Genomic DNA, 27,142 nt, shown 5'->3' on the forward strand with positions numbered 1-27,142 from the left:
ATACTTATATGAAACTGGGCAATACGTTTATAGCAAATTACCATTTTTTTTCGACTTTGCATAACATTCCATCTTCCTGCGACATTAGATTGAATACGCGAATTCAGAAAACAGTAAGCTGGATGGATGGATGGATGGATGGAAATGCATCCGCCAGAAACAATACTCTATGATCTAAAATTTAAATGGTCAAGACTGTCCTGTAAAAAGAATTACTGTGGACTGTTGCAAATCCGGAACTAAATAGCCGTGCTTTTGTTTCCAGGGGATTGGAGGGGTATTGTTTCTGATTTTTTTTCTGCGTGCGAGTGGAGGAAGTGGGAGGAGTTTTCTGCGAATGAGAATCAGCTGGAGAGAGAGAGAGAGAGCGCGAGCGAGTGAGCGAAAGCGAGACGAGCGCAGCCCAGCTAGTTGGATTGAGAGACGAACTTCCCTATGCTTATATCTTCATTTTCTTTAAATGACTAACGCTTGAAACCGGAGCAGGCCAATGAAGGACTAAAGTGCCGGTCGGCCTTTACGGCACTTTTGTCTGCATCTTGGTAGATGCTACGACAAGCTGAGGTCGTATAGTTTTCGTTCACTTTTTGAATTTAGGATATTGCTTACTGTCACTAACAGTTATCATTGCAGTTATAAAAAAAGATCTAGTCATTGTTCTGTTACGGAAATGCTTCTAAATGCTGAGGTTTGCGGTGTTGTATTGCAAATGCCATGCTTTCTGTTACCTGGAGCGAAAGTCCAGTTCATTGTTTGTTGAAGAGTAATGCAGTCGATCGATTTGGATACTGATAACACTACGTAGCTACTGGATGGGATATGTCACTTTGTTTGTTGCGAGCGTGGCGTTGGAGGTGTCGACTCTTTCCATTCGTTTGCTGCCAGCCAGGGCGTACAGAAGACTGGCTTAGCCACTAGCGCATCAGTGAGTCTTCCTCCGCGCATATGCGCCTTCTTTTATCTGTCACTGGACACCCGGGTGCGATTCCCCTATTCTATTACAACAAAAAACACTAAAGATCAGTTTACAACGTATCAGACCCGCAGGCGAGGTTCTGGGTTAGTCGCTGCATTGGGGCAAAGTTTTCCCTGACATGACAGTAAGTGACGTGTAAAGTATAGCCGTTTTTTTTTTTTTCTTTAAACAGATGAATGTAAAAAGTTTCCAATCCAAGACGCGTAAAATCGGAATTTTCTGACATTCTTTGTTTGTAGGAAACCTGGTTGGCAACCCCATGCCGATAAGTAGTTGTGATATTCTAGCTGCCAAAGCTAATTTTTGTGATTGGAAGATTTTCAGGTAGCCCGTTTACGGTTTGCAAGGAAAGTACTATACTGTGCAATTAATGTTTCGTTTCGCATGCATACAAGCAATGCTCAAGAGGATAGTGTTGTTTTAGCACGTAACGGAGCAGCAGATTATTAGACATTGTGTTTTAAGCTGTTACTTAGGGACAGAGAACCTGCATAATGCAGATAAATACATGTTGATTAGTAGATTTGTTCAGTGCGTATTTTACAGTTTGTTATATTTGGGTTACATTAGAAGAATAAAGTATAAACTTGTCAGTATTGCTTTCCAATAGTGGCTGGAAACAAGTTTCTTTATAGTTATTCAAAACAAAAGTCACCTTACCCTTTGTTGACAAGTGATTAGTTTTTGCAGTAGTTCAATTAAATTTAGTATTTGCTGAGCAAAAAAAATACTTAGACTTGCCTTTTGGCTAGCTCTGTCATCTTTGCTTTGCGTGTGGTCTCCCAATGAGCATGGGCTCTGCCATGCGCCTCCTGTCTGGCCTTGCTCTCTTCAGGCCTGCTTTGCCTTTGATTTTGGGCCTCTCCCTGGGATGTAGCCTCAGCTTACTCATGGTGTCTTGGACCCAAGGAGATTTAGAAGAGCCCTGTAGTGATGAACTGGTCAATACTGCGTTGTTTGGGAGCAGTGAGAATGAGCACAGTCTTAAAGACAACAATGCTGCTCCACCAGGAAGTGAAGATTTCCAGCCACGCATTGTTCCTTACCACAGGGATCCCAATAAGCTTCACAAGAAGGTCTTCAGGTGAGTGATTTGTGGTTATTTCAGACTAATTTAAAAGTTCTGTGTGACTTCTGCTAATAACTTTCCCCTAAGCTGCTCTTAGTAGTGTCATGTTTGATTCAGTATTATGCAGTCAATAGTTTTTAATAAAACTGGTGTATGAATATATTTAGATAGTAAGAGTAAATAAAGATGCCAGTCAAAGTCACTCACAACAATAAGGCAAACATGCTAATGTTTATTCTCAATTTTATTACAATTATATTTTAATGTTTACTTATATGTGTTGGGATTTGACTGCCATTTCATACTCCATATATTGCTTGGACATATAGAAAGCTTGTTTGGGACAAATGCCTACATGACTTAATGAGACAATAAACAGCATTTGAGATGCTAACACCAGCAACTGCCAAGACATTTTTTGCAGCTTATTTCCCATTATTATTATTTTTGGTTTGTGTTGATGTGAAGGTGTAAAGTGATAAAGCTGTTAAAGAACTTTAAACAATTTTCATGTTTTTGTTCCTTAAGATAGCTTTAGGCTATGGTGTTGGCTCTTATTTACATGTTTCTCTACAGTGTATATGTAGGTGTCATCTGCTTTGCCCATTATTTATCGTTCAGATGACATGCCCCTGATGACCTAGTTAATAAATTGCTCATGTTTAGTAGTTTTTTTTTTGTGTATATCTTGCTTTAAACTAGAGCACCATTTGCTTCATGCCAATGTCTGTCAGTTTAGACTCCAAAATCCTACAGTCCTGAACAAGATAAGAGAACTAGCAAATAAATGGGTGGATATTATTTTTCTTAATGTAATATGTGCTAAATGTGAAACAAATATATGCTCTTATAAATGCTCAGTAAAAACATGACAGAATTTAAAGCAGATACGTACATTTTGATTCTTGACTGTATTTGACTGAACTCTGTGTCACGAATGTGCAGTGATCCTATGTCCGAGTAACCTGCTGGACAGTGCTTGATTGCAAGATGTTTACTTCTTGTTATACATTAACTTTATTGTTCATCTAGGCCAGGGGTGCCCACATATATATATATATATATATATACTGAGTATACTTTATACATAAAATATATGTTGTCATACCATAACTGAATAACCTTTATGGCACAATAACAATTCAATACATTTATGGTCACTACAGTATTTGGATTTAATGTTCATGTGGGAAAAGACTGACTCGCATAAATAAGTAGAGCCGAATAATGCAGTCAACGAGGTAGCTCTTGGAAGAACTTCTAATGCTTAATGATTGAGTGACTTGCCCGAAACGATGCTTCGGTGTGTCTGCCTTTGCTTTTGAATTCAGCCAAGTGAAAAATGACGGCTGTCCGATTTAACTGTGATTTTAGTTCCCTCTCCTTTCTCTTTCTTGGATCACTTTTCGGAAGGAAGTCAGTTTCTTAGTTTTTATGAATAGTTTGAAAGTGCCTTTCCACATTTTCCTTCTTTGGAATAGCAATGATAGATTGACAGATCAGACAAACACACTTCGATTGTGGCATTGTGAAAAAAAATCCAATTCCACATCCAGCCCATACCCTCCCCAAACAATTTTCTTTTTTAAAATCCCTTCTTCACTCAATATAAATTGGAAGGCTAACTAGATCACAGCTGGAGTTTTGCAGTAGCTTGCGCGTTTGATCGTGTGTTAGAAGAAAAGAGATCTCAGATTGGCCACCCTGTATGTCAATCAAGTGGCAAATGCCATAGGTAGGATATATGATAGACTTACGTTTAAAAAATGTTTTTTTTTGAATGCAACGCGATCTACCTGCACTACATTTCTGATCTACCGGTCGATCGTGATTGATGTCTTGGGCACCCCTGATCTAGGCTAATAAGATGGTATTGTTTTAGGGACATTTAATTCTCATTTGGTATTTTTTTTTTAATCTTGTTTTTGTTTCCCATCTTATACTTTTAAAGTATGCTTGGCATGAATAGTATAGTAATAAACAAAATATATATTGTTTGGTTTTCCAAAGTCTTTAGTATATATTGATGTAGTGAAGCAATGCAGCTGTCCTGTACTAGTATCATATAAAGCAACTCTTTAAGGAGATTTTTAGCTAATGCTCCAAGCAATTAAAATCAAGCTGATTTCACATTAAAGTATGCTGTGAGGGTAGCTTGTTAGTAACACTTTATGTAGCATATTGACATTTTTCGGCTATATGCAAAGTTTGTACTATAAACAGAGAATAAATGAGCATTTATTTTTTTTTATCGTCAACTTCCTGTGTTAAAGGGGAAGCACAGTGTGGTGAATTGGAGAAGATTATGCACATGTCTTGCTACATACTTTCATGTAAAAGTGTTTTGTAATAAAAATATTTTGGGTGTCATCACTCGGCTGCAGAGTAAGGTTATTCACTTCCAAATAAAAGTTTGACAGTTTTATACACCGTGTGTGTGTGTGTATATATATGTGTGTGTATATATATATATATATATATATATATATATATATATATAGTTTCAGTTTTATAATGTATTATTGAAATGTATTTGATTTAAGAGCCTTGAAGGAAAGTGTTCTTTTTTTTTTCTCTTTCTCTCACATTAGCCACTCCTAAGCAACTCCTATGAACTATAGCCTAAGGTGTTGTATATTTGAAGAAGCTTAGCTGTTGCTGGATAAATGCTCTGTAACCTGATCAGTTGCACCTGGAAAGCAGAAGCTGATTTCTTCTGATAGGCATCTGCATTCAGGTTCTTTCATTTTAACTGAGCCTGGTTCATGGTTTTATTATTTCAAGATTGGACTGCTTGGCATCTAGAATGATGCAACTTTTCTTCTTTGAATTGACATTCTCATGTTTTAATACAGTATTAGACTACTTTTGTACCTTGAATGGGGAGATAGACAATTGAACATATAGATAATTCAGTTTATTTTCTAAAAAGGACCTTCTTAACCTCTGATACAAAACTAAAAATTGGATATTTCCATAAAACCAACTTTTGTATAAGGTTAATGTATATATGAGAACATATGTGCAAGGGTGAAGAAAAACACTATAACAGTGAAGTATACTGTATATTTGCAGTAGTGAGACTTTAACACAAAGTAGAAAATATGATTGATAATAATAATAGTAATAACAATAGTTATTTATTATTATTATTATGTCAATGAAGCCTTTATTTGCTTTTTTTTTCGGGTTATGTTCCTAGAAAACGGCGCGTATGTTAATACTTTGAATCTATGGGAAATAGGGGTTCCAGAAAACAACCAAATGCTGTAATCTTTCACTATAATTGATCAAAATACACTTTTCTTAATGGAATCCTTTATAATAAAATGCTATTTTGGATAATATGCACTTTTCATAATATAGTAACCATGACATAACCCACAACATGCAGTACACAAAATACAACTGCTAACGTACCAAAAACATTTTTTCTCGCTAGTCATTTGTGTTAAGAGGTCTGTGGTGAAGTGTGGTTTTAAATAAAATGAGTCCAAGATCATGCAGGCTCCAATTAGGTGAGGGTGTGCGCATGCTGGCCCTCGCTGTAGGGTTAATTTGGGGTGCTTGGCTGATCTGCTTGCATTTGCATGTGTGCATGCGATCAGTCAGGCACCTCAGTCACACCTCTGGGTAGGAGGAGAATCATACCTATACTCAATCAGGCAGGATAAAGGGAGCCTGCATGGCTGAGAACGGGAAACAGCAGAGAAGCATGGAAAAAAAACTGACTCGAGAGTGAAGTATTGGGTGCCTGAGCCAGTGTTATGTTGAAGAGGCAGAGCTTTTGACAGCCACATGGAGAAGCGTATGATCGGCCCCCAAGGTGTATCATCCTGGCTGATTTTGGATGGTGGAGAGGGGTACAATGGTGGTGGTGCCCTCCTAGAGATCTTTAATGTGCTATGGAAGATGGAGGGACAGTTGGCTCAAAGCATCATGGCAAACGCTGATGGAAGCAGCTGTGGTGATAGCTGGAGGATGTGACCTTGTCTGCTGGTGTTTCTGCTGGCAGCAAAAGCTGAGCACAATAAGTTGGGGAGATGGAGAGTGGAGGGGGTGCTAGGTTTGGGAAGATTAAATGAAAGAACCCAGTGACTGCATGGTTTTATTCTGTTTTTATCGTTTGGATTATTTGTTGGATTTTAGTTCCTGGACATCACTGATTTTATGGATTATTTATTTATTGAAGATTTGTTTTTCACACTGCACTGGATTTTGAACAATTGATTGGTTTTAATAAAAGCTCTGAACATGTTTGCACCAACCCCTTGCTGAATATATGGTTCTTCATTTGCCCAGCTCATCTTGGTTCATGATCATCGATAGTTACGGGTTCAAGAGACTTGCGGAAGCAACCAGGGAGGGTGAAGCTAACTTGGACCATCACATCTTTTCCTAAAATTCTGGGACCTTTTGTGCTAACATCTCAATGAATAAATAGCAAAAAAAACAACTTTAGTTTCTAAATTGGAAGACGCCGAGACTGGTAATGTCTCAACATCATCTCTGACTCTCTGGCCTTCACTGTTGGTGGATGGTGTTGGAGATCGTAAAGGACACGCTGACTTCAAATAATGTGTCCAAGACGTCTGCTTCATGATCCACTGGAGAGCAATAGAGGCTTCTATTGATGATGGGACCAGCAGCCTTGATGCCTCTAGTTAGTCGGTCATTTTGGTAACACCAAACTTGTGGCAGACAGTAGCTGCTGTTTCTCACTAAGATGCATCACTAACTTAGCACATTTGAGTTTAGAGCTCGAAGGACATGCACTTTGCTTTGGGGGAGTAATTGCAACACAAGACAATGAAAATATGTAACAAATGCATGTGGAGTTGTTTCCTGGACAACGGTAGGATGAACAAGGCAGGTATTGTATCTGATTCAGTCCTCCCATCTTTAAACATGACCCCAGCCCTGTCGTCAAACCTCAGTCTTTTGCAAAAGTCCATACTAGAGAATGTCCTTCCCAATAGATTGATGCAATTTCCACGTTCCATTCTCTTAAGTGTTGTTACCTCAGACTCCCAACAACCCCACTTTTCTCTACTGTGCATAGCTGCGAAGCCTGAGAATGTGGAAGGCTGCCAATGCAAAAGGAAAAAGGATGGTACAATGGTACCTCGGTATACGTCTGCTTTGGAATAAGTCCAACTTGGTATACGTCCTGTTTGGACACAAAAAAATTTGCTTGGTATACGACCTTTGTTTGGAATACGACTCGCGTGCTGACCTTGTTTACCTCTCTCGAGACAAAGCCACGACTGCCCACGAGCATTAGTGTGCCAGTTGCTAGCATTCAGTGAACAACCTGCCCTATAACTCTCTGTGAACTTTCACGTGTGTGATATAGCGTGTCCACATTTCCTGTCAAAGTCCAGCTTTAAAATAAATAATCGCCGCACTCGCAGCTTGGTGAGGGGGCGTGGTGGTTATGTGGCTAAAGGTTGTCGGGGCGATTAGCGATGTGGGCGTTTCTCACCAAAGTGCACTTGTGAGGGACCGTCCGCATTCATGATTGTTCCTGGGGCTGCTTATCTTGATAAACAGAAGTGCGAGTCAGCTAGAAGGGGAGTAAAAAGAAAAAAAAGACGGGTGAGTGAGAGAGAGAGGGCTGCTTATCTTGATAAACAGAAGCGCGAGTTGGCTTGAAGGGGAGTAAAAAGAAAGAACGGACGCGAGAGAGAGAGAGAGCGCTGGCGAGAGCGCGCATGGATGAAGTGGCTGAAGCAGGCAGACCGAAGGTCAGCTGCAAGTAGGGCGACTCCCCAGTTGGGAAGCAGGCACTGGGCTTCTTGGTTTTTTAAAGAATGCTTCCTGCTTTTAACTTTTTTCTATTGTTTTTAACCTCCACGTTTCACTTCTGATTTTATGGATTATTTATTGGAATTTTGGAGACTGCACTTTAATTTGAACACCTTGTTTTGTTAATCTATACTAATAAAAGGCAAAGCCCTCACTCACTCACTCACTCATCACTAATTCTCCAACTTCCCGTGTAGGTAGAAGGCTGAAATTTGGCAGGCTCATTCCTTACAGTTTACTTACAAAAGTTGGGCAGGTTTCATTTCGAAATTCTACGCCTAATGGTCATAACTGGAAGGTATTTTTCTCCATTAACTGTAATAGAGTTGAGCTGGAAAGACGTGGGGGGGCGGAATTTCGTGTGACATCATCACGCCTCCCAAGTAATCACGTGAACTGACTGTCAACGCAGTGCGTGAAAACCAGGAAGACCTCCAAAAAGCGCTTAAGAAAACATGCATTATATAATTGAGAAGGCAGCGAAACAATAAGAAGCGAGCGAGTGACATATACTACCATATTAATGAATGCTGCTACCTCGGAAAGAAAGCAAGGTGTAAACCTAAACTTTAAATTAAGTTCATAGACAGGCTACGCTGGCGTTTCACATGCCCACAGGTAATGCGGGATACAAGTTTAATGAGAGGACGCAGGATATAAACGAGAGTTTTGATCACTTTGTAACTAACTTAAAATTGTAGGTGAAGGGGTGTGCTTATGCAAATTCCAAGAGACTGTGTTTGTGGGGGATTGACAGTTAAGGTGGGTGGGGGAGTCACGTCATCATCTTCCCTCCCATTCATCTCATTTCGCTCTGAGCTGAGCTCCGCGGCTAACGCCGTCTTCCGAAGCAACTTCGTCACACTGCCACCAAATACTCACAGAAAAATCCACAAGTTAATACACACGCTGTGTCTAGAGTTTCTCCACACTGAATCCTCCAGGCACTACTTACAAAAGGTCACATTGACAATCGTGTTACGTTATTTTTAAAATCTTTCCTTTTCTTAGCACAAGCACAGCTGAGAAGCTTCGATGCATGTGCTCCATAACGCATTAAAAAATAATGCATTTAATCACACTTTGCATTACAAGCAAAGGGGAGCTTTTGTCAATGCATGATTTCCTGGCACACCGATTACATTGATCAGCGCATCCCGATTCATTTTACCCTCGCACCACCTTAGTTTGAGAAGAAGTATGAAAAAATATGAGGTTAACACAGAAAACAGATCACCAATTCAAGCTTTATGAATAATCGATTCGCCATCAATAAATTGTTTTGGTAAAGCCATCCTCCTTCCATTTTATAATTTTTCCGCCACTAGCCATGAATAATGAACGGTAAAAAAGTAAGAGCAAAGCGAGGGTGACTTATTTAGGCAGGCATATATATGACAGCAACACTCATGACAATGTCAATCATGTTACGTTATTATTAAAATGTGTCCTTTTCTTTTTCATTACTTCTTTAACACACTACTTCTCCGCTGCGAGGCACGGGTATTTTGCTATATATATATATATATATATATATATATATATATATATATATATATATATATATATATATATATATATATATATATATGAATGACCTCCAAAGAGCGCTGAGACTTTTGATGATATGAACATGTCTGCAAATACAGGGGTCTCCTGCCCAGCAAAAGTCGAGCAGCCAGCGCGCGTACATAGCTGTGCCGGCCTTTGAGACGCTGACTGCTTCTGCCTTAAGTCAAAGTGAGCACTTTTAATTTTTTTCATCCTCCCCCTGCGCTATAGCCCGGACAAGTGCAAACACGGGACCCCTTTTCTACACCACGGCAAAATAATATTAAGGCGATTCACACTTTCTTTTGCACGGATACGATTATGAGGTCCTCAGCTCAGATTATGAAGACACGCACAGGAGTGGAGGACTGACAGTGCCATCACAGCCGATTAATGGCGGGACGTCTCACCAGTCTACACAAGACCCACGCGACTGTCCCCAAAAGGCGATCATAACGCCAGCGAACACATCTCTATACTATATAAAAGAAAAAGGCAACTTTCCTTTCTTTACACCTTTTTCCTTTTATCCCAAACCAAAGCCTTTCTCTCTTAACACTGCAGAGGACACAAAACTAATTTTCTTTAAATGCCGGTAAGGCACATTACCAGAGGCACAAATTTGAACGTTCACATAGAAAATGTAATTTTAATGTACCTGTACTTCTTAAAACGTTAATGTTTTACTGTTTAATAACTTGTAGACTATAATTAATTTTTTTTCCCTTGCACTCAGTGACCAAACCTATACACACACATATAGACACATACAAACATACACACAAGTATATGTATGTGTGTGTGTGTGTGTATATATATATATATATATATACATATACATACACACATATACTGTATATAATTTGTGTGTGTATATATGTGTATATGTAGATATGTATATAGATATGTATGTGTATATATGTATATATATGTATGTGTGTGTGTGTGTGTGTGTATATATATGACAGCAGCAATCCAAGCTGTGAGAAAACAGTAAAAAGGAGGCGTGTCAGACGTTGTGGTACATTTTCTGATGCAGCTACCGAAAACAACTTTGTGACGCTGCCGCCAAATACACAAAACAATTACTTTGACAATCATGTTACATTATTTTTAAAATGTTTCGTTTTCTTTTTCATAACTTCTTTAACACACTACTTCTCCGCTGCCAAGCGTGGGTATTTTGCTATATATATATATATATATATAGATATATATATAGATATATATATATATATATATATATATAGATATAGATATATATATATAGATATATATATATAGATATATATATATATCTATATATATAGATAGATAAAGATATAGATATAGATAGATATAGATATGAGAACAACACTCATATCAATGACAAAACAATTACATTAACAATCATGTTAAGTTATTTTTTAAATTTTTCCTTTTCTTTTTACCTTCTTTAACACACTACTTCTCCGTTGCGAAGCCCGGGTATTGTGCTAGTCTATACTAATAAAAGGCAAAGCCCTCACTGACTGACTCATCACTAATTCTCCAACTTCCCGTGTGGGTGGAAGGCTGAAATTTGGCAGGCTCTTTCCTTACAGCTTGCTTACAAAAGTTAAGCACGTTTCATTTTGAAATTCTACACGTAACGGTCATAACGGTCGATAACGGTCGACAACGTCCGCCATGTTGAACTTTCTTATTTATGGCCCCATCTTCACGAAATTTGGTAGGCGGCTTCCCTGCGCTAACCGAAACCAATGTACATACTTATTTCAGGTGGTATGACGCCACTGTCAGCCGCCATATTGAACTTTCCAACGTCACTAATTCTCCAACTTCCCGTGTAGGTAGAAGGCTGAAATTTGGAAGGCTCATTCCTTACGGCTTACTTACAAAAGTTAAGCAGGTTTAATTTCAAAATTCTACGCATAATGGTCAACAACGTCCGCCCTATTGAACTTTCTTATTCATGGCCCCATCTTTACGAAATTTGGTAGGCGGCTTCCCTGCGCTAACCGAAACCAGTGTACGTACTTATTTCAGTGGTATGATTTCACTGTCAGCTGCCATATTGAACTTTCCAATGTCACTAATTCTCCAAATTCCCGTGTAGGTAGAAGGCTGAAATTTGGTACTTATTTCGGTGGTATGTTGCCACTGTCGGCTGCTATATTGAACTTTTCAACAGTCTTTGTTACTTATGGGCCTATCTTCAAAAAATTTGGTACGCGGGTTCCCAACGCTAACTGAATCCTACTTACATACATATATATGTCCATAGCCTGCAGCTCAGTCACCTTGTGAGGCGGCGTTGGGTCCCCCATCCCAACGCCTCCCACGTTGTTGGCTGCCTGCCTATATAAGGCCGCCTGTCACTCCAGTCTCTTCATTCTCTTCTTTGCTTCGTCACGGGATTCATGTCTCCTTGCTGATAACTACAGGCTTTTTATTTAATCCACGGCTTCTCTGCTGTTTTATTGTTCATTTATTACGATTATAGTTATTGTGTAGGTATTTTACACTTACTTTACATTGTTCAGGTACCCATTTCCTTTATCATTCCAACCGTACCCGCATTAACATGTCTATCGATGTGATCACCATCGATCAAAGAACTGTGACTTACTGAGTGGTTTCCATGCCCGGAGATGGCACCTATCTTTTCCATTCTCTGTGTTACATATTGTACGGCCATATCAGGCTCACTCTTGATATCTGGAGAAACATTGTGTCTTATGTATTGAATGACTGGGACAGATTCAAGGTGTGGAGTGATGATGGTACAGGAGATAATTATACTACACAGGAGCACTATAAGAGTGAAATGCTTAAGCCCTTCACCTATGCATCTGCATGTGAGTTGATGGCTGCCGCTGAATTTTTCTTTTGTCGCTTTCAAGTGTACAGAAATGGCTAAATACTTTACACCTTTGGACAACCGCCAATGCCTCTTAAACATTTTAGATTCACAGGTGACGATTTCAGTAGTGGACACTTTGATGTTTATGATTGTTTAAACTCTCCAAAGCTGGATGTGAAGTTATCGATGAAACTGGTTGTATACTTACAACGACAACGCTTGATAGATGTCGAATGTCACTTCAACACAAGTCCTACAAATACTGTTGTAATTGAAACAAACCATGAAACTCAAACCGATTATGACAGCAGCAATCCAAGCTGTGAGAATTGAGACAAGATTACTGTTCACATGGCCAACTGTACGTTGCATGCTTAAGAGTAAGCTCAGCACAGCTTGATCATATTACAACCGGAGGGCCGAACTCACAATGTGGTATACAAAGAGATCCTTAACAAATAATTATTGGTATATTTTCCCTCAGTTTAAAAAGGTTTAATTTTCTTCTTAATAAAACTTTTAAGGCAGTACTTTGCCGCTGCGAAGCGCGGGTATTTTGCTATATATGTATTACAATATATATATGTATATGTATATATATGTATGTATATATGTGTATATGTATATATGTGTATATATATATATATATATATATATATATATATATATATATATATAGTAATGGTACTTTAAAACAATATTAAGCGACCTTGGGAAAGGGTCAAGTGCTCATTTTCTTCAGGGATGGGGTATTTAGTGATTTAAGAAAAACTTGTTAAATTAGTTGTTTTGTTAGGTTTACCATTTTTGACCATTCTTTTTCTCCTTGTTTATCTCTTCCCCAGCAATTGGGCAGTAATTTTATATGCAAATATGTGTTTTGGTTCCTATAATAAACACCATATATACTCGTGTATAAGACCCGAAAAATCGATCATAAAATCAGACCCCGACTTATATGCTCGTTTTTTTTAACATCATCTTGCTTCCTCCAATCTCGCACCAGTTTCTCAGACACATCGAATTTTGTTGTGCCAGAGCAGTTACCAATTTCTTTCACCATTTCAATGACTTTTAATTTAAAACCAGCTTTATATTTTCTTCTGAGCGAATGCGATAAGGGGTGCTCTAATGATAAAGGTGTATGAGGGTGTGAGGTACAAAAAACACAAAAGATTACAAATGTTGTTTGGTGTGGTCACGTAGGCACAATACATAGGGGAAAAAAAAGGCAGTGTGCTCTATGGTTACTCTCTCAGGTACGGAAGCGTATTAGGGCCATGGAGTAAAAAAAAAATCTGGACACAGTGATGAAAAAAAACGTATATGTCGAGGAGAGGAAGTCCGTTTAAGAAGCGTGTACCGAGAATTACCAGAGCCTACAAAAAAACTCGTAGATCCGTTCCACCTTAAATCGCTTCTCACCTCTCCGTCAGCGTCTTTTGTCCTTTAAATGTGTTGATAAGCAGCAGGGCAATTCGCACTATAACATGATGTAAGCACAAAAGCGGAAATGTACTTATGCACAAAAATATACAGATGCATAAATATGTGTGTTCGCCAACTTCCACATTCTTCCACTACATAAATCCCGGTCAGCATGAAAATTAACGCATGTGCACACGCCTACTGTCCCATCCTGGCTCCTCCCAGAATTACGCCTATTTGAATATGCAAATCAATATAAATAGCCCTTAAGCTCAGTGTTCTGTGAAAAGACAATGGTAAAACCACGAGGAAATATAGACCAATTTCAGCGATTACCAAGTGGAGGCAAGGAAAAACGTACTATTTGCTGGTTTAAACAATGGTATAAACAAGAAAATGAAGTTGATCGAGTGACATAGCGTGTTCCAGAAACTGGAAAGCTCAAGTTCACAAAGTCGCACAGTGCCCGAAATAAAAAAAGAAGTTGTCAGATATCAAATTCGCCTTGAAAAGCGGAGTTGTAGCCCACCGTCTGAGTTTCATATGAAAGCTTATTAGGGTACGTAGGAAAAATATAGGCACACAGTGGGGATAAAAGCACAAAATGTCAACTTTAATCTCGAAATTTCCACTTTAATGACAAAATAAACTACTTGATTAAAGTAGAATATCATAAACTTCATCTTAAAATCGTTTAATTTACTTTCTCAAATCCCATCGTAACTAAAGTAGCATGTTAAATGTTTTGTATTTGATCTTCTATGTGCTCTTTGTGTGAATCACTACGTGCTTCCGTGCTTTGTCTTCCTCCGACAGGACACAGAATCCATTACATTTGTAATATTACAGCTCTCTGAATATTTAAAATTCTGAGATGTATATTTGATATAAATTTCATGATGATAGGAGTTAAAGCATGTTATTAACACTAGAATTACCAGAGCCTATGAAAAAATTTGTAGATCCGGCCCAACTTAAATCTGTTCACACCTTTCCGCCAAAAAGTTACCTTTTTTTTTTACTTTTATTCTCTCTAAATCACGATACATACTACCGTCTCCCCACCCAGGTATCTGACGCTGTTATATGCAATCGTCAGATTCAAATACTAACAGTTCACACACACACGCAAGGATCATCCTGACTCGGTTTACTTTCCTGGGGAAAGCGGCTGTCTGGAACAGAAGCTTGACGATGTTGAATCCTCCTTTTCTTTTTCCATCGCCTTTTCTAGTAAGATGCGATGACGAAGTTCCTCTGCAAGCTGAGCCATGAACATGTACTGTGCGTTGACCTGCTGCACTGAATAAGCTCACGCCTTCTATAACAGCGGCAGTGTATATTCAAATCCGTTCTGACGCTGTTCGTTTTCAAATAATATTGCATGTATTGTGCGTTGATCCTGCTGTACTGAATAAGCTCACGCCTTCTGTAACAGCACCTCAAACGGACGTAAAATTTATAAATTGGTATGCACTGTCAGTTAATGAGATTGTTATATTTTCATGTGGGATGCTCCTTTTAAAATATGTTTTAACAATTGAGACTGCAATTAACATGAACAATTGCCTTTATAACTGTTATTTTTAAGATCCATAACACACAGACAGACAGACAGAGCACTGCGTAATAGACAGACAGACAGGCAGAGAAGTCACTAGACTAAAAAAATTTACTTCTAAGAGTAGTTTTACTGCACCGTACTTTTTACTTTTACTTGAGTACAATGTGTGTATAATGTGTGAAGACAGAAGTCCAAATATCAAAGAAATACTTTCACAAAAGGTACAAAGTGCGCTTGTTCTGTTATATTTGTACCTTTTGTGAAAGTGTTTCTTTGATATTTGGACTTGGCTTCACACATTATAAACTTCATATCTATATTTTGTCAATTATTACTAAAACAAGAAAAATGTTTCTTTTTTTAACGATGTGTTTATATAGATCAGGGGTGCCCAATGCGTAGATCGCGATGGACCGGTAGATTGGAAAGGTTGTGCAGGTAGATCATGTTGCATTCAAAAAAATGTTTTTTTTAAATGTTAGTCTATCATATGTCCTTTCTATGGCATTTGCCACTTGAGTGACATACAGGGTGTCCAGTCTGAGATCTCTTTTCTTCTAACACACTGGTCATCCCGCAAGCACGATCAAACGTGCGAGTTACTGCATAACTCCGGCTATCTAAGTTAGCCTTCCAGCCTTCGATTAAAGAAGGGATTTAAAAAAAATTGTTGTTTATGGGCTGGATGTGGAACTAGAAGAGGATTTTTTTCTCTCACAATGTCACACTCGAAGTGCGTTTGTCTGATCTGTCAATCTATCATTGTTATTCCAAAGAAGAAAAAAGTGGAAAGGAACTTTCGAACTGTTCGTAAAAACTAAGAAACTGACTTCTTTCCAAAAAGCGATCTGAGAAAGGAGAGGTAACTAAAATCGCAGTTGAGATGCAATGGAAGGCGTGTGCGCAACTTGACAGTATACACTACAGAGCAGATTGAAAATTGTAATCATACTTTATCTAATGGAAAAAAAGTAATGATTCGAGTGTTGCCCAATCTAGAGGAGTAAGAGTAGTGTTTCTTCTTCAGAAATGTACTCAAGTAAAAGTAAAAAGTATGGTGCAGTAAAACTACTCTTAGAAGTACATTTTTTTTTTTTAAAAAGTTACTCAAGTAAATGTAACGTAGTAAATGTAACTCATTACTACCCACCTCTGACACTCATTGTCTATCTATCTATCTAATCTAATCTAATCTAATCTATAATCTAGTCATTTTAAAAGTAGCTCGCAAGCCGAAAAAGTGTGAGCACCCCGACATAGAGTGTTGTACACATGGAACACACATGAAATGCATTTGTTGAAAATAACAAAATAGTATTTATAAAAGGTGTGATTTTGCTTGACTTCTCACTCTATATGGCTCCAAGCAACTGACACACAGGTAAACAGACTTGATCTGAGAAAACTGTGCGCCAGTGGGGGATGTGATAGCAGACTGCTTGCTGCTTATCAACACATTTAAAGGACAAAAGACACTGATGGAGAGGTGAGAAGCGATTTAAGGTGGGACGGATCTAGACTAGCCTGTAAGCATCAGCGTTTACCTCTGTGTGCTTACGTGCAGCCAGTTCAAGCACAGTTGGCTCCGTGATTTACTGAATTTTATCAATGCCGTCAGTTGCACCTTATACATATTGTTCCAGTAATTTTTTAAATAGTTTTTACAGTTCATTTGCAGTGTCTAAAATGATCAGTGTTGCAGTAATTATGATGTTCTTTGCCTGGAAAAAAAAATGTGTTCCATTTCAAATGCCACAACTACGTTTTCTTTCTCCCACTGGATTACCATTGGAATAAGTGTTTCTAAATGTAAATTGTAAGAGGATCCCAGTGCTCATCAGAATAGGTAAAAATACAATAAAAAAGATTGAGCTGCAGCTAATCTTTTTCTTGAGAAAATACCTTCAGATAGACAATGTTTTTAATGAAAACTTCAATCTTTGCCCTCTGTTGCTGAGATGTTTCACTTGCACATTGTTGAGCTGCGGTGTTTGCATCGCTTCGATGTGTCTCTTCGTCTGTGTCATTAGCACAATGTCTTTGTTGTGTGGCGGTGTTTACTGCACAGAGGTCTTTCATAGTGAGAATTGAGGTGCATACAGGTGGCCAAAAAATGTAAAAGTGCATGCATAAGCCATCTTGTGGCTCTGGTTGAGCATGAGCAGAGTGGACTGCTTCATACACACACACAAGTCTTTCATTCATATATTTATATATGTTTAGTCTAAAATGATGTTCCTTATGTTATTGATTCACACCACTTAAATGACTCTATAAATGTATTAACGGATTTTTGTAAAAAGTTTGGGGTTTGCTTTGAATGAGAGCATATTATCCCAATGAATAACCTTGCACATCAGCTTAAATCTGATCATTTCCCTTTAACTGTCACACATTATTTCATATTTTAAGGAATCAACATTACAAAATGGCATAAAGACCTATGTAAATGTAATTTTAGCAACCTAAAAGAAAATCTAACCAAGAAATACACGTTTATTTCACATTAATTGTTAAGAATTAGTATTCTAATAAACATCAGAAGGATATTGTATCTTTTTCAGATTTTAAATATATACAGTATATTTTGTGCTCAGACAAAGACACTTTAGCCAATATAAAGGAACAAGAGAACATAATAATGAAACTACATGTCAGTATAAATACTGTATTGTCTGTGTTTACCCCGTGTTTTAAGCTGATAGCCAGTTCTTGGTTTCTTCCTCATAGTCTATGAGGATGTTTTTGTCAAGTTCACAGTCACTCGCTGTTGTGGTTGGGGCCACCTCGGAGAAATCATATATTCCTCACAGGTTAGAGTTCATATCTCTCAGGCTACTCGGAAGCATGCTTATGGTTTTTCTCATTATTAGTAGGGCCCACGATTTACCGCGGCCCGCGGAATTTAACGCCACTCCATGGAATTTAGGGTTTTGCTGCAGTAAAATGCCACGCCATGGAATTGACCTAACTGCCGTAGAAAATACCAAATCTGAGTGAAATCTCGCCATTTGAGGCATATTGATATTAGTATGGTTAGTTTTGATTACTTCTTTAAGTTCTTTTTTTAGCCTATTGCATCATCTCATTAATATCTTGCTCGTTGCTACTGAAATCGAATGCAGTGGAGCTACAGTCGAGTTAAAGAAGCTGTCGGCGTTGCTGTAAAGTACTGATAATCTTACTGAGCTGAGAGCTGAACTTGAATTTGTATCTGTTCACTGCCAGCCAATTATGAACACTCTGACTTCTTTTGAGGCACAGTCATTCATGGCAGTCGATGTCTACAACAAAGTGTCTGACTTACTGTCTTGCCTGAAATCGTCCAGATTTCCAATTGCAACCAACAGCTGTGAAGATGCAAAGCACAATGCTGCTGCTAAACTTGAAGAATATTTTGTGGGAACCAAACAGCTGACAATAGACCTATTCAGATCTGTGAGAATATTTGATCCACCACAGTTACCACTCTTATCGAAGAATTTTGCTGATCATGCACAATCAGTGCCAACAGTGATGGCTGCAGAAGATGAATGGCAAACTTATCTGGACAGAGCATCTCGTGAAGTAATCCCAGTTTATATCACTTCTTTTTGGCATACCTTAGAGGACAGACTGCCTTACTTAGCCGCTCTTGTTAAAGTTTATATTGCGTTGCCGATCTCTTCTGTTGATGTGAAACGTTTGTTCTCAAAATATGGATCGGTGTTGTCACCACTGCGATATTCTCTGTCACAAGAAAACCTATGAGCTTACAGTGCCGTTTTCTTCAACAATAAATAAGCAATAACTTTAGAAACATTATTCGATAGTTTGTTGAGAATAATATTATGCCTACATATGTTTCAGCATCGTTTGCCTAAAGCAAATCTGTGGATTAAAATGTGCGGATGTGAGCGCTTTGATATACCTATTTAATTAGTATTACGAATTATGATTGATTATTATTAAGAATTAAGAATAAGAAAAATTGCGTTTATTTTGCTTGGGTTACAAATTAGTCTTATGGAGTTCTGGTGCTGCATTTGCCGCGCCGAATTTAAAAACATGATGCGGAATTTACAATTTCTTGCTGTGGTAAATTGTGGGCCCTAATTATTAGACCTCCTATAGTCACTTAAACAGAAGATGACTGGTTTACAATTTCTGTTATGGTCCACACAGGGCAGTCCTTGGGTCTTTGTCTTCATGTGACTCGCATAGATGTGACTGAAATGGTTGCTACTGGAGCTCAGGAAACATATAAGAATGTGCTTTGAGGAATGCATTATCTACTTATGTATGTATGAATGTATGATCCTAAGCCTTAAATGTGCAACGGTTTTATGTCACGTTTTTTGTCTCGCTTTAAATCTGGCTTATTTTAAAACCTACATATATATGTTTGGTATCATTCTTTTCAGAATTTATCAAACTTTAGTGTGATGTTGTTAGTTTTTCAGATTCGTATTCCATTTTTAAATTATAAACTAAAAAATATCAAGAACTTGCGTCCCGCGAGACGAGACTTTGTGCCAACAGATTTAACCACATCTGGGGCCGGAAATAAAAGAAAAAGAGTCAATGACAAAGACAGCTGCTGGTACAGGCTTTTCAATGTTAAAGCACCGTGTGAGATGCAGATCACGTGGCACAGCAGCAGCAGCAGCAAGCCAGCAGCTGATCAAGCAAAGATGAGGTTTAAAAAAACAATTTCTTTCACATTGTATCACCGTTTAAAAGAAAGTTTCAGAGGAGTGACCACATCTCCTTGGCTGTGTTCAGCCCCCACTTTACAACACGAATGGTAGAGACGCGAAGTGGCTGGTGCGTGGCGCAGCTCTGGGGTTTGGAGAGTGAAGTGAGCAGTGGATTATCCTCCTAGTATGCTATATAGTAAAACACTAAAGTCTGTATTTCCAGTCCCTCAGAGCAATCTGATTGATCCGTTTTGCATTGTGTGATTGGTCAGTTTGGCTTTGGTGATGTGATGAAAAAGGAAGTGTGTAAGAGAGAGTCACCTTTAAAGATGGGGTGTATAAAACCAGGCAGGAGGCAAGAAAGGTGCCTCGAAAATAATGCTGCAGTCTGAGAAGTAGTGCTGTATGGGAACAGGCTCAGAAAAAGAGTGCCAGTGAAGAGGTTCAGACACACATGGATACAGAGGAAAGTCTTTAAAGGTACACACAGAGCAAGAGATACAAAATAATTTAAAATTATTCTACTGTGGTTAGTTCTTTATAACTCTGACAGTGTACTAAAATTTTTGGAGACTACAGATTAAAAAACAAAATGGTCTGTGGTGGGCCAAAACAGAGAGAGATGTGGAGTTAGATTACTAATGTACATATAATGAGACCATGGAAGGATAGTCATAAAGATATTGAGCCGTGCTGGCTTGGTTGGCTGTGGAAATGAGATCCTGCCCTAATTCTTCCTTATGTATGTGTACCTAACTGATGCACAACTAAGTGGAAATTCAGTGATTATGATACAATTGCCAGAGATGTTTTAAGGCTAGGATGTTGTGTTCAGTTGTGTGTTTACTGGACATTTGTATTCTTACCACCTTCACACTATAGTTTTTAACACATTCAAGGTGTATGGCATTTGAACCTGTAGAATTTTTTTAATGCCGATTTAAATATTTGCATACTTTTTTATTACATTCGAATGTAGACACATTGCTTTTTAAAAGAATAAAAAAGTTGCCTGCCTTCATAACACTCACTCATTATCTGCTGACAAAGCTAAACTATCTAGTACTGATGAAAATATTATTTGCATCACCACCAGAATTTACCTTTTTTTTCCCCCCAAAGAGTGCACCACTAGGTGATAATAGTCAACAATGGGAAGGGGACCTTTCATTTAGAATCTTGGATAATGAAGGAAAATAAGCTATACGTAAAATACCTTCTCGCCAGTTGGTGCAGTGCTTGATGTAATTATATATCACTTACACTTTTGTCATTTCATATTATTTAAAATGTGCAGGGGGGAATACATCAGCGCTAGGAAAAATGAGTGGATAAAAGTGACATCATAATTTCTGGCTAAAAACAAAATATTCCTTTCATAAGCCTTTGGCTCATTTCTATCATGCATTAGAACCAAGATTTCAGTCACACCAAACTAATAAATAAAACAGCAGTTTTATGCATACCCTGAATGCTATAATTTTTATCCTGTCTGAAAAACATGGTGATTCTTGTTGTTACTTATGTCATGCTAAACTTACAAAACTTCTACCTACGAAGAATTCATTGCCGAGTCCAGATCCTGGATGCTGCCATACTGTGGTAGGATGTAAGACATTTTGTCTTTAAATTATCTCATATAGTTTTAAAATAAGTATTATGCAAAATATTCTTCAGTTGTTGCTTTAAAGTAATCTTGTATCAGTGTAGTTATTGACTAGAGAGCTGTTTGTAAGCTGTGTGATACGTGAGCAGCTCTCAGGCGATATGTGAAGGAACACACACAGAAACAACAAAAACTAGTAAGAAGTGGCTCTTGGAAAACCATAGAGGGTTAAATTATGTCTCCTTGCTTGGCTTTGTTTCAATTCCACCATTGTGCTCTGCTCTGTCTCATAGTGTTCCTGCCGCAAGTCTTCACTCCTGTGATTAACTGTAGTGCAATTAATGATTTTAAATGATTAAAACCTGCAAGTCCATGTATATTTACATTTGATCAGTGTTTAATTCCCAATATCAATTAATAGATTGTGTTAGAAATATTTATTTAAGAAATATTTATTTTTGTTGTCCGAGAAATGGTGAAAACTGTTTTTTTAATTAAGCCTTGTTTCAGATATATTATTTCATTTTTTCTGTAATGTATCTGACAGCTTGTAATTATGAGAAGCATTTTATTTTCTTTTATGTGATATGTATTATGGATAAATATTTTTGTGAATACTTTAATAGTTAAAATCTGTACTTTTGAGGAAGTCTTATTTATTTTAGTATTTTATCATCACGAATAATAATACTACAGAATTTCATTTTGTTAATAAAAAATGAACAGTTAACAACTGTGGTCTATAGTTTAATTATGAAAAATACATTTTAATATAGGACATAATACTTCTATGCATCTGGTTATGCAGAAGCATACTATAAAGTGTTTTAAAGGGATAAAGAAAAAAAACATTGGAATTGACCTATCAAGTAACATGGAAATCAGTGCTTGGTATCAGCCTTAAAAAACCTAATTGGGGTGTCCCTAGTGTATTGATGATAATTAAAATTTACTGGGGCAGAAAGCAGGGCATATAAAGAAGTACAGCAAGATTTTATTTCTCTTCTACACCAGGTTTGTGTACATTTGTGGAATTTGTGTAAATTTATGGCTTGTATATTTTATCACCCAGTAATAAAATTGAAACTTGGGTAGTGCCATGCACCCCTCTGCTTTAGATCTTTCTCTAGCTGCCTGTTGAATGTGTGGATTTCTGAAATTACAGATCAATTGTTATAATTTATTCAAAATTTTCTATTTCTTAATGTACAGTAATGTACCATATCATCTGTGTGTAGTGATGTTTTCTGTCCCCTTTATCTCTAATGAATTTCGAAAGCGACTGGCCACTGGCTCGATGGTGATTTCATAAAGCTATGGTGCTAGATGGCACTTTTGTTGACTACCATGTTCTAGCCTGAAGTAGTTTGAGATCATGTTGTTAATACAAATGGAGCCTTCTGGACTGTGATGTAAAGTAGTTTCATCCTTACACATATATTTGTGCCAAACCCAAATTTTTGCAATGTGGGGAATAGATAGTTCCATTCAACTCTGTCAAAGGCTTTTTCTGTATTCAAAGATAACAAAGTCTCTGGTGTGTTTAAATTTTTTGGGTGAGTACAGTAATCCCTCCTCGATCACGGGGGTTGCGTTCCAGAACACCCTGCGATAGGTGAAAATCCGCGAAGTAGAAATCATATGTTTGTATGGTTATTTTTATATATTTTAAGCCCTTATAAACTCTCCCACACTGTTTATAAATCTCTGCACAGTTGTACAGTAAACCCTCATTTACTGTGGCTAATCCGTTCCAGACTCTGCTGCGATAAATGAATTTCCACGAAGTAGGATTCTTGATTTATAAATCTAATATTTTCACAGTTAGAGCATAGAAAACCTATTTACCTTCTAAATACATTTTTTAACATTATTAGAGCCCTCTAGACATGAACACCCTTTAGTCAAAAGTTTAAACTGTGCTCCATGACAAGACAGAGATGACAGTTCTCACAATTAAAATGATGCAAGCATATCTTCCTCTTCAAAGGAGTGCACGTCAGGAGCAGAGAATGTCAGAGAGAGAGAAAAGCAAACAATCAAAAATCAATACGAGCTGTTGGGCTTTTAAGGTGGAGATTCCAAGGACAAACCCAGCCTTGACCCGACCCGCGCGCACTCACAAACAGAGGCAAAAACAAAGCAAACCAGTAATCAAACAGCAAATAAAGAATGTAATGAAAACAAATGAAATAAAAAACGATACCACCCTTGTTCCCTTTACGGGGATTACAGATTAAATACAACAAAACACACACAGTAAATCATGAAAAAGTTCATGAAAAAGGGCAACGGATGAAATGCAATGATGAAAATAGATAGTCCAGAGATCTGCATGTTGAATGGGAATGTACAGATAGTTCTACCAGTAGTTCTTGAAATGGTGAAGACGGGTGGTTGCATTCAGGAGCGCTCCTTTCTTTGCAAGATATCCATGAATCCACTTACAGTCCTCATGTACACAGGCAGAGGGCAGACAATCCAGACGCACGAAACGATCCAGGAGAAACCTTGTTTTGTAACCCAACAAAAGGCAGGCAGACAGGAATTTGAAACACAAATTACAAAAACTTTTTTTTGCTTTTGGTCACCGGCCCCCTTTTTAAAAGCAGACATCCTTTGACCTAAACAGCCCAGCACCCTCAGCAGAAGACTAATCAGAGCCACTGCATGTACTGCTTGGAGTTGCAGTTTCAAATTCTATTAGCTACTTTCACCATCCCAAGCCTCAGTTCCTCTACAGTTGCTTCCTGTTCTCTCTACAGTACAGTATTGCCACGAAAAAAGCCATAAAAATTGCGGAGGATATTTGCGGTTTCTGCTAACAACTATTAGTTAGGTTCTAAGGAAAAATCCGCTAATGAATGAGGCCGCAAACTCTGAACCGCGACTTCGCTGGAGTCAACTGTATTAGATTGAACAGACACCAAAGGTTTGAAGCAAAGTGTCTTCTACCACAAGCATTAATTATCATCTTTTCAAAGAAAATTAAGATTTCAATGTACATCATATAGACCAATTTCACTTTTGAATAATGATGTGAAGATACTGTGCAAAGACCTAGCCAGAAGGATTGAGAAAGTGCTTTCTTCTGTAATATAACGAGACCAAGCCAGATTTATTAAAGTCAGTCTCTAAACATAATACATTTGTTTGGAGGTGAATTCTGTAAAGTTCTCTTCTGTTAGTGACAGAGGGTTAAGATGCCAGTTATGAAATAAGTATATAGGGCAGAGTGATTCAAGAGCCAAGATCAGGAGCTTGGCTAAGGAGCTTGTTATTATGCTGGCACTTGCAGTTGTAGGAGTAAAATGGATACATTTGAAGTAACTTGCTCTCTCTCCCCCTCCCCCAATTTTGCCTCCCCGGGTGATGCAAGATCACACTTGACAAAGTCCCTGTTCTTTGATATGCCAAGGGACACGGCACATCCAAAAAAAAAAACAAAGCTCCAGCAGCGGTGTGTTAAGGATTAAATTTGAGATATCTTATGACAGTACCATTCCAGATACATTATACCTAGAATATGATGTTATACTGTCTCCTGGGGCCTCATGTATAACAAGTGCGTAGAATTCACATTAAAATATGGCGTATGGACAAAAACAGAAATGTGCGTACACACAAAAAAAATCCAGATACATAAATCTGTGCATTCACCAACTTCATGTTGTTCTGCTACATAATTCCCAATCACTGTGAAATGTAACACACGTGCACGCGCCTGCCACCTTCCCTGACTCCTCCCAGAATTACACCTCTTTGAATATGCAAATCAATATAAATAGCCCCTTAAGTTCCGCGTTCTATGAAAAGACAATGGCAAAAGCACTGGGAAAATAGAAGAATTTCACTGAATACCAAGTGGAGGCAAAGAAAAAATTACTATTTGTTGGTTTAAGCAGTGGTATAAACAAGAAAAGGAAAATGATCAGATGACATAGAAGGCGGAGAAACTTCAAGTTCAGAAAGTTGCACAGTGCCTGAAATAAAAAAAGAAGTGGTCAGATATCAAAGTTGCTGTGAAAAGGTGAGTTGTAGACTACCGTATGAGTGTCATATGGAAGCGTATTAGGGTACAGAGAAAAGAAACAAAAATAGGGACAAAGTGGAAAAGAGAGGTTGAAATGGCAACTTTAATCTCAAATTTTTGTCAATAAAGCAGAACATCATAAACTTCATTTTAAAATTGTTTAATTTACTAGTTTCTCAAATTCCATTGTAACTAAAGTAGAACGTTAAAGGCTTTTATTGTATGTGTTCTTCTATGTACTCAGTGTGTGAATTACTACGTGCTTCTTAAACAGGTTTTCTGTTACCACCACAGGACACAGATACATTACATTCATGATTTTACAACTCTTAACAATCCCTGATTGGGTTGCCAGCTCATAGCTACTGCTGTGCCACTGTGCCCACACGTTTAATTATTAAGAGTATACATTATTTAAATGAAGTGAAAAAAAATCTGTATAATGTAATATACATACTTTACTGCATTTCATCTTAAAAATGATATTAAGAGCTCCAAATAGATAGCACTTGGAAATCTAAATCGGCTTAGAAGCCTGTTGTCATCATATGTAAATATGTGCTTTCTTCTATTGAATTGAAATGAATTCCTTTATTGTATGGTACAATGAGATTCAATATGCAAATCCTCCATAAACTTTTTTTCCTATAAAATGATAGACTAACAACAAAAGTAATGATTATTATATGATAAAACAATGACAAATATACAATATGAAAGCATAAGTACAATATACATGTACATATAGTGCAGATAGTGCAAATGGTTCATAAAGTGGCACAGATTGTGCAATAATACTACTAGTGCAAGTTTACAGTGAGGTAATTGCACTTATATGTACAAACAGTTCTACCAGGAGCACTTAATGGAATGATTGAGTGTGTTTAGAGCTCTTGAGATGAAAATGTTTCTGAATTGCGAGTTCCCTACAGGAAAGGCTCTGAAGTGTTTGCTGTGTAGGAGTAGTTCAAATAGACTGTGCACATGGCTGAGGCAGCGTGTGCTAAATGCTTTATCCCGAAAGTCCTCTTTCTGATCAGCTGCTGTAGAGCTGTGATTCCATACTCTGGTACAGTGGGTTAAAATACTGAGTGGTGCACTGAGAGTAACAACACTAAAGTAGCGATAGTTTTTGGAATAGTTTGGCCATTTCATGGACAATCAGATGCCTTAAACTAATAAATGATATGTGGTTAATTTCAGTGTACTTGGTAAAGCTGCATCATGGATGCGAGCCTAAAACATAAAGGAAAACCACACAGGAACAGTAGTGCTGCTTTGATGCTGGGTGCCGCCAGTTTGCAAAATCGAGCGGAAGACTTCGATACACAATGAATTGAGCTGGCGTGAGAATGTACGTGGCTTTATGCCAAGTTTAGTTTTTATACACCGCAATGTGAGTGTGGAAACGGGCATATGCAACATTTTTGTGTGATCACACCGTTTATACATGAGGCCCCTGGAGAAACCAAAAAAGAGGAAAGATTTTAAGTCTAATGCCACTTTCAGTTACTACAGTTATTGATGGTTGCTCAAATAGACATATTTAATAGAATAAATTTAATTATTGTAACTGGAAAAAT

At 37.8% G+C, this 27,142-nt stretch overlaps 1 protein-coding gene across 1 annotated transcript in view; it reads left to right on the top strand.

Moving 5' to 3' along the window:
* Positions 1 to 332: 332 nt before the first annotated feature.
* Positions 333 to 27,142, top strand: part of chpf2 (chondroitin polymerizing factor 2) — a 69,292-nt gene continuing 42,482 nt past the window's right edge. Inside the window, exon 1 of the mRNA XM_039753230.1 lies at positions 333 to 2,060. Within this exon, the coding sequence (XP_039609164.1) occupies positions 1,762 to 2,060 (299 nt within the window). The 5' untranslated portion in view covers positions 333 to 1,761. The remainder of the gene's footprint in view (positions 2,061 to 27,142) is intronic.

This window comes from Polypterus senegalus, chromosome 5 (genome assembly GCF_016835505.1).
Source record: "Polypterus senegalus isolate Bchr_013 chromosome 5, ASM1683550v1, whole genome shotgun sequence".
Classification (NCBI taxonomy): domain Eukaryota; kingdom Metazoa; phylum Chordata; class Cladistia; order Polypteriformes; family Polypteridae; genus Polypterus; species Polypterus senegalus.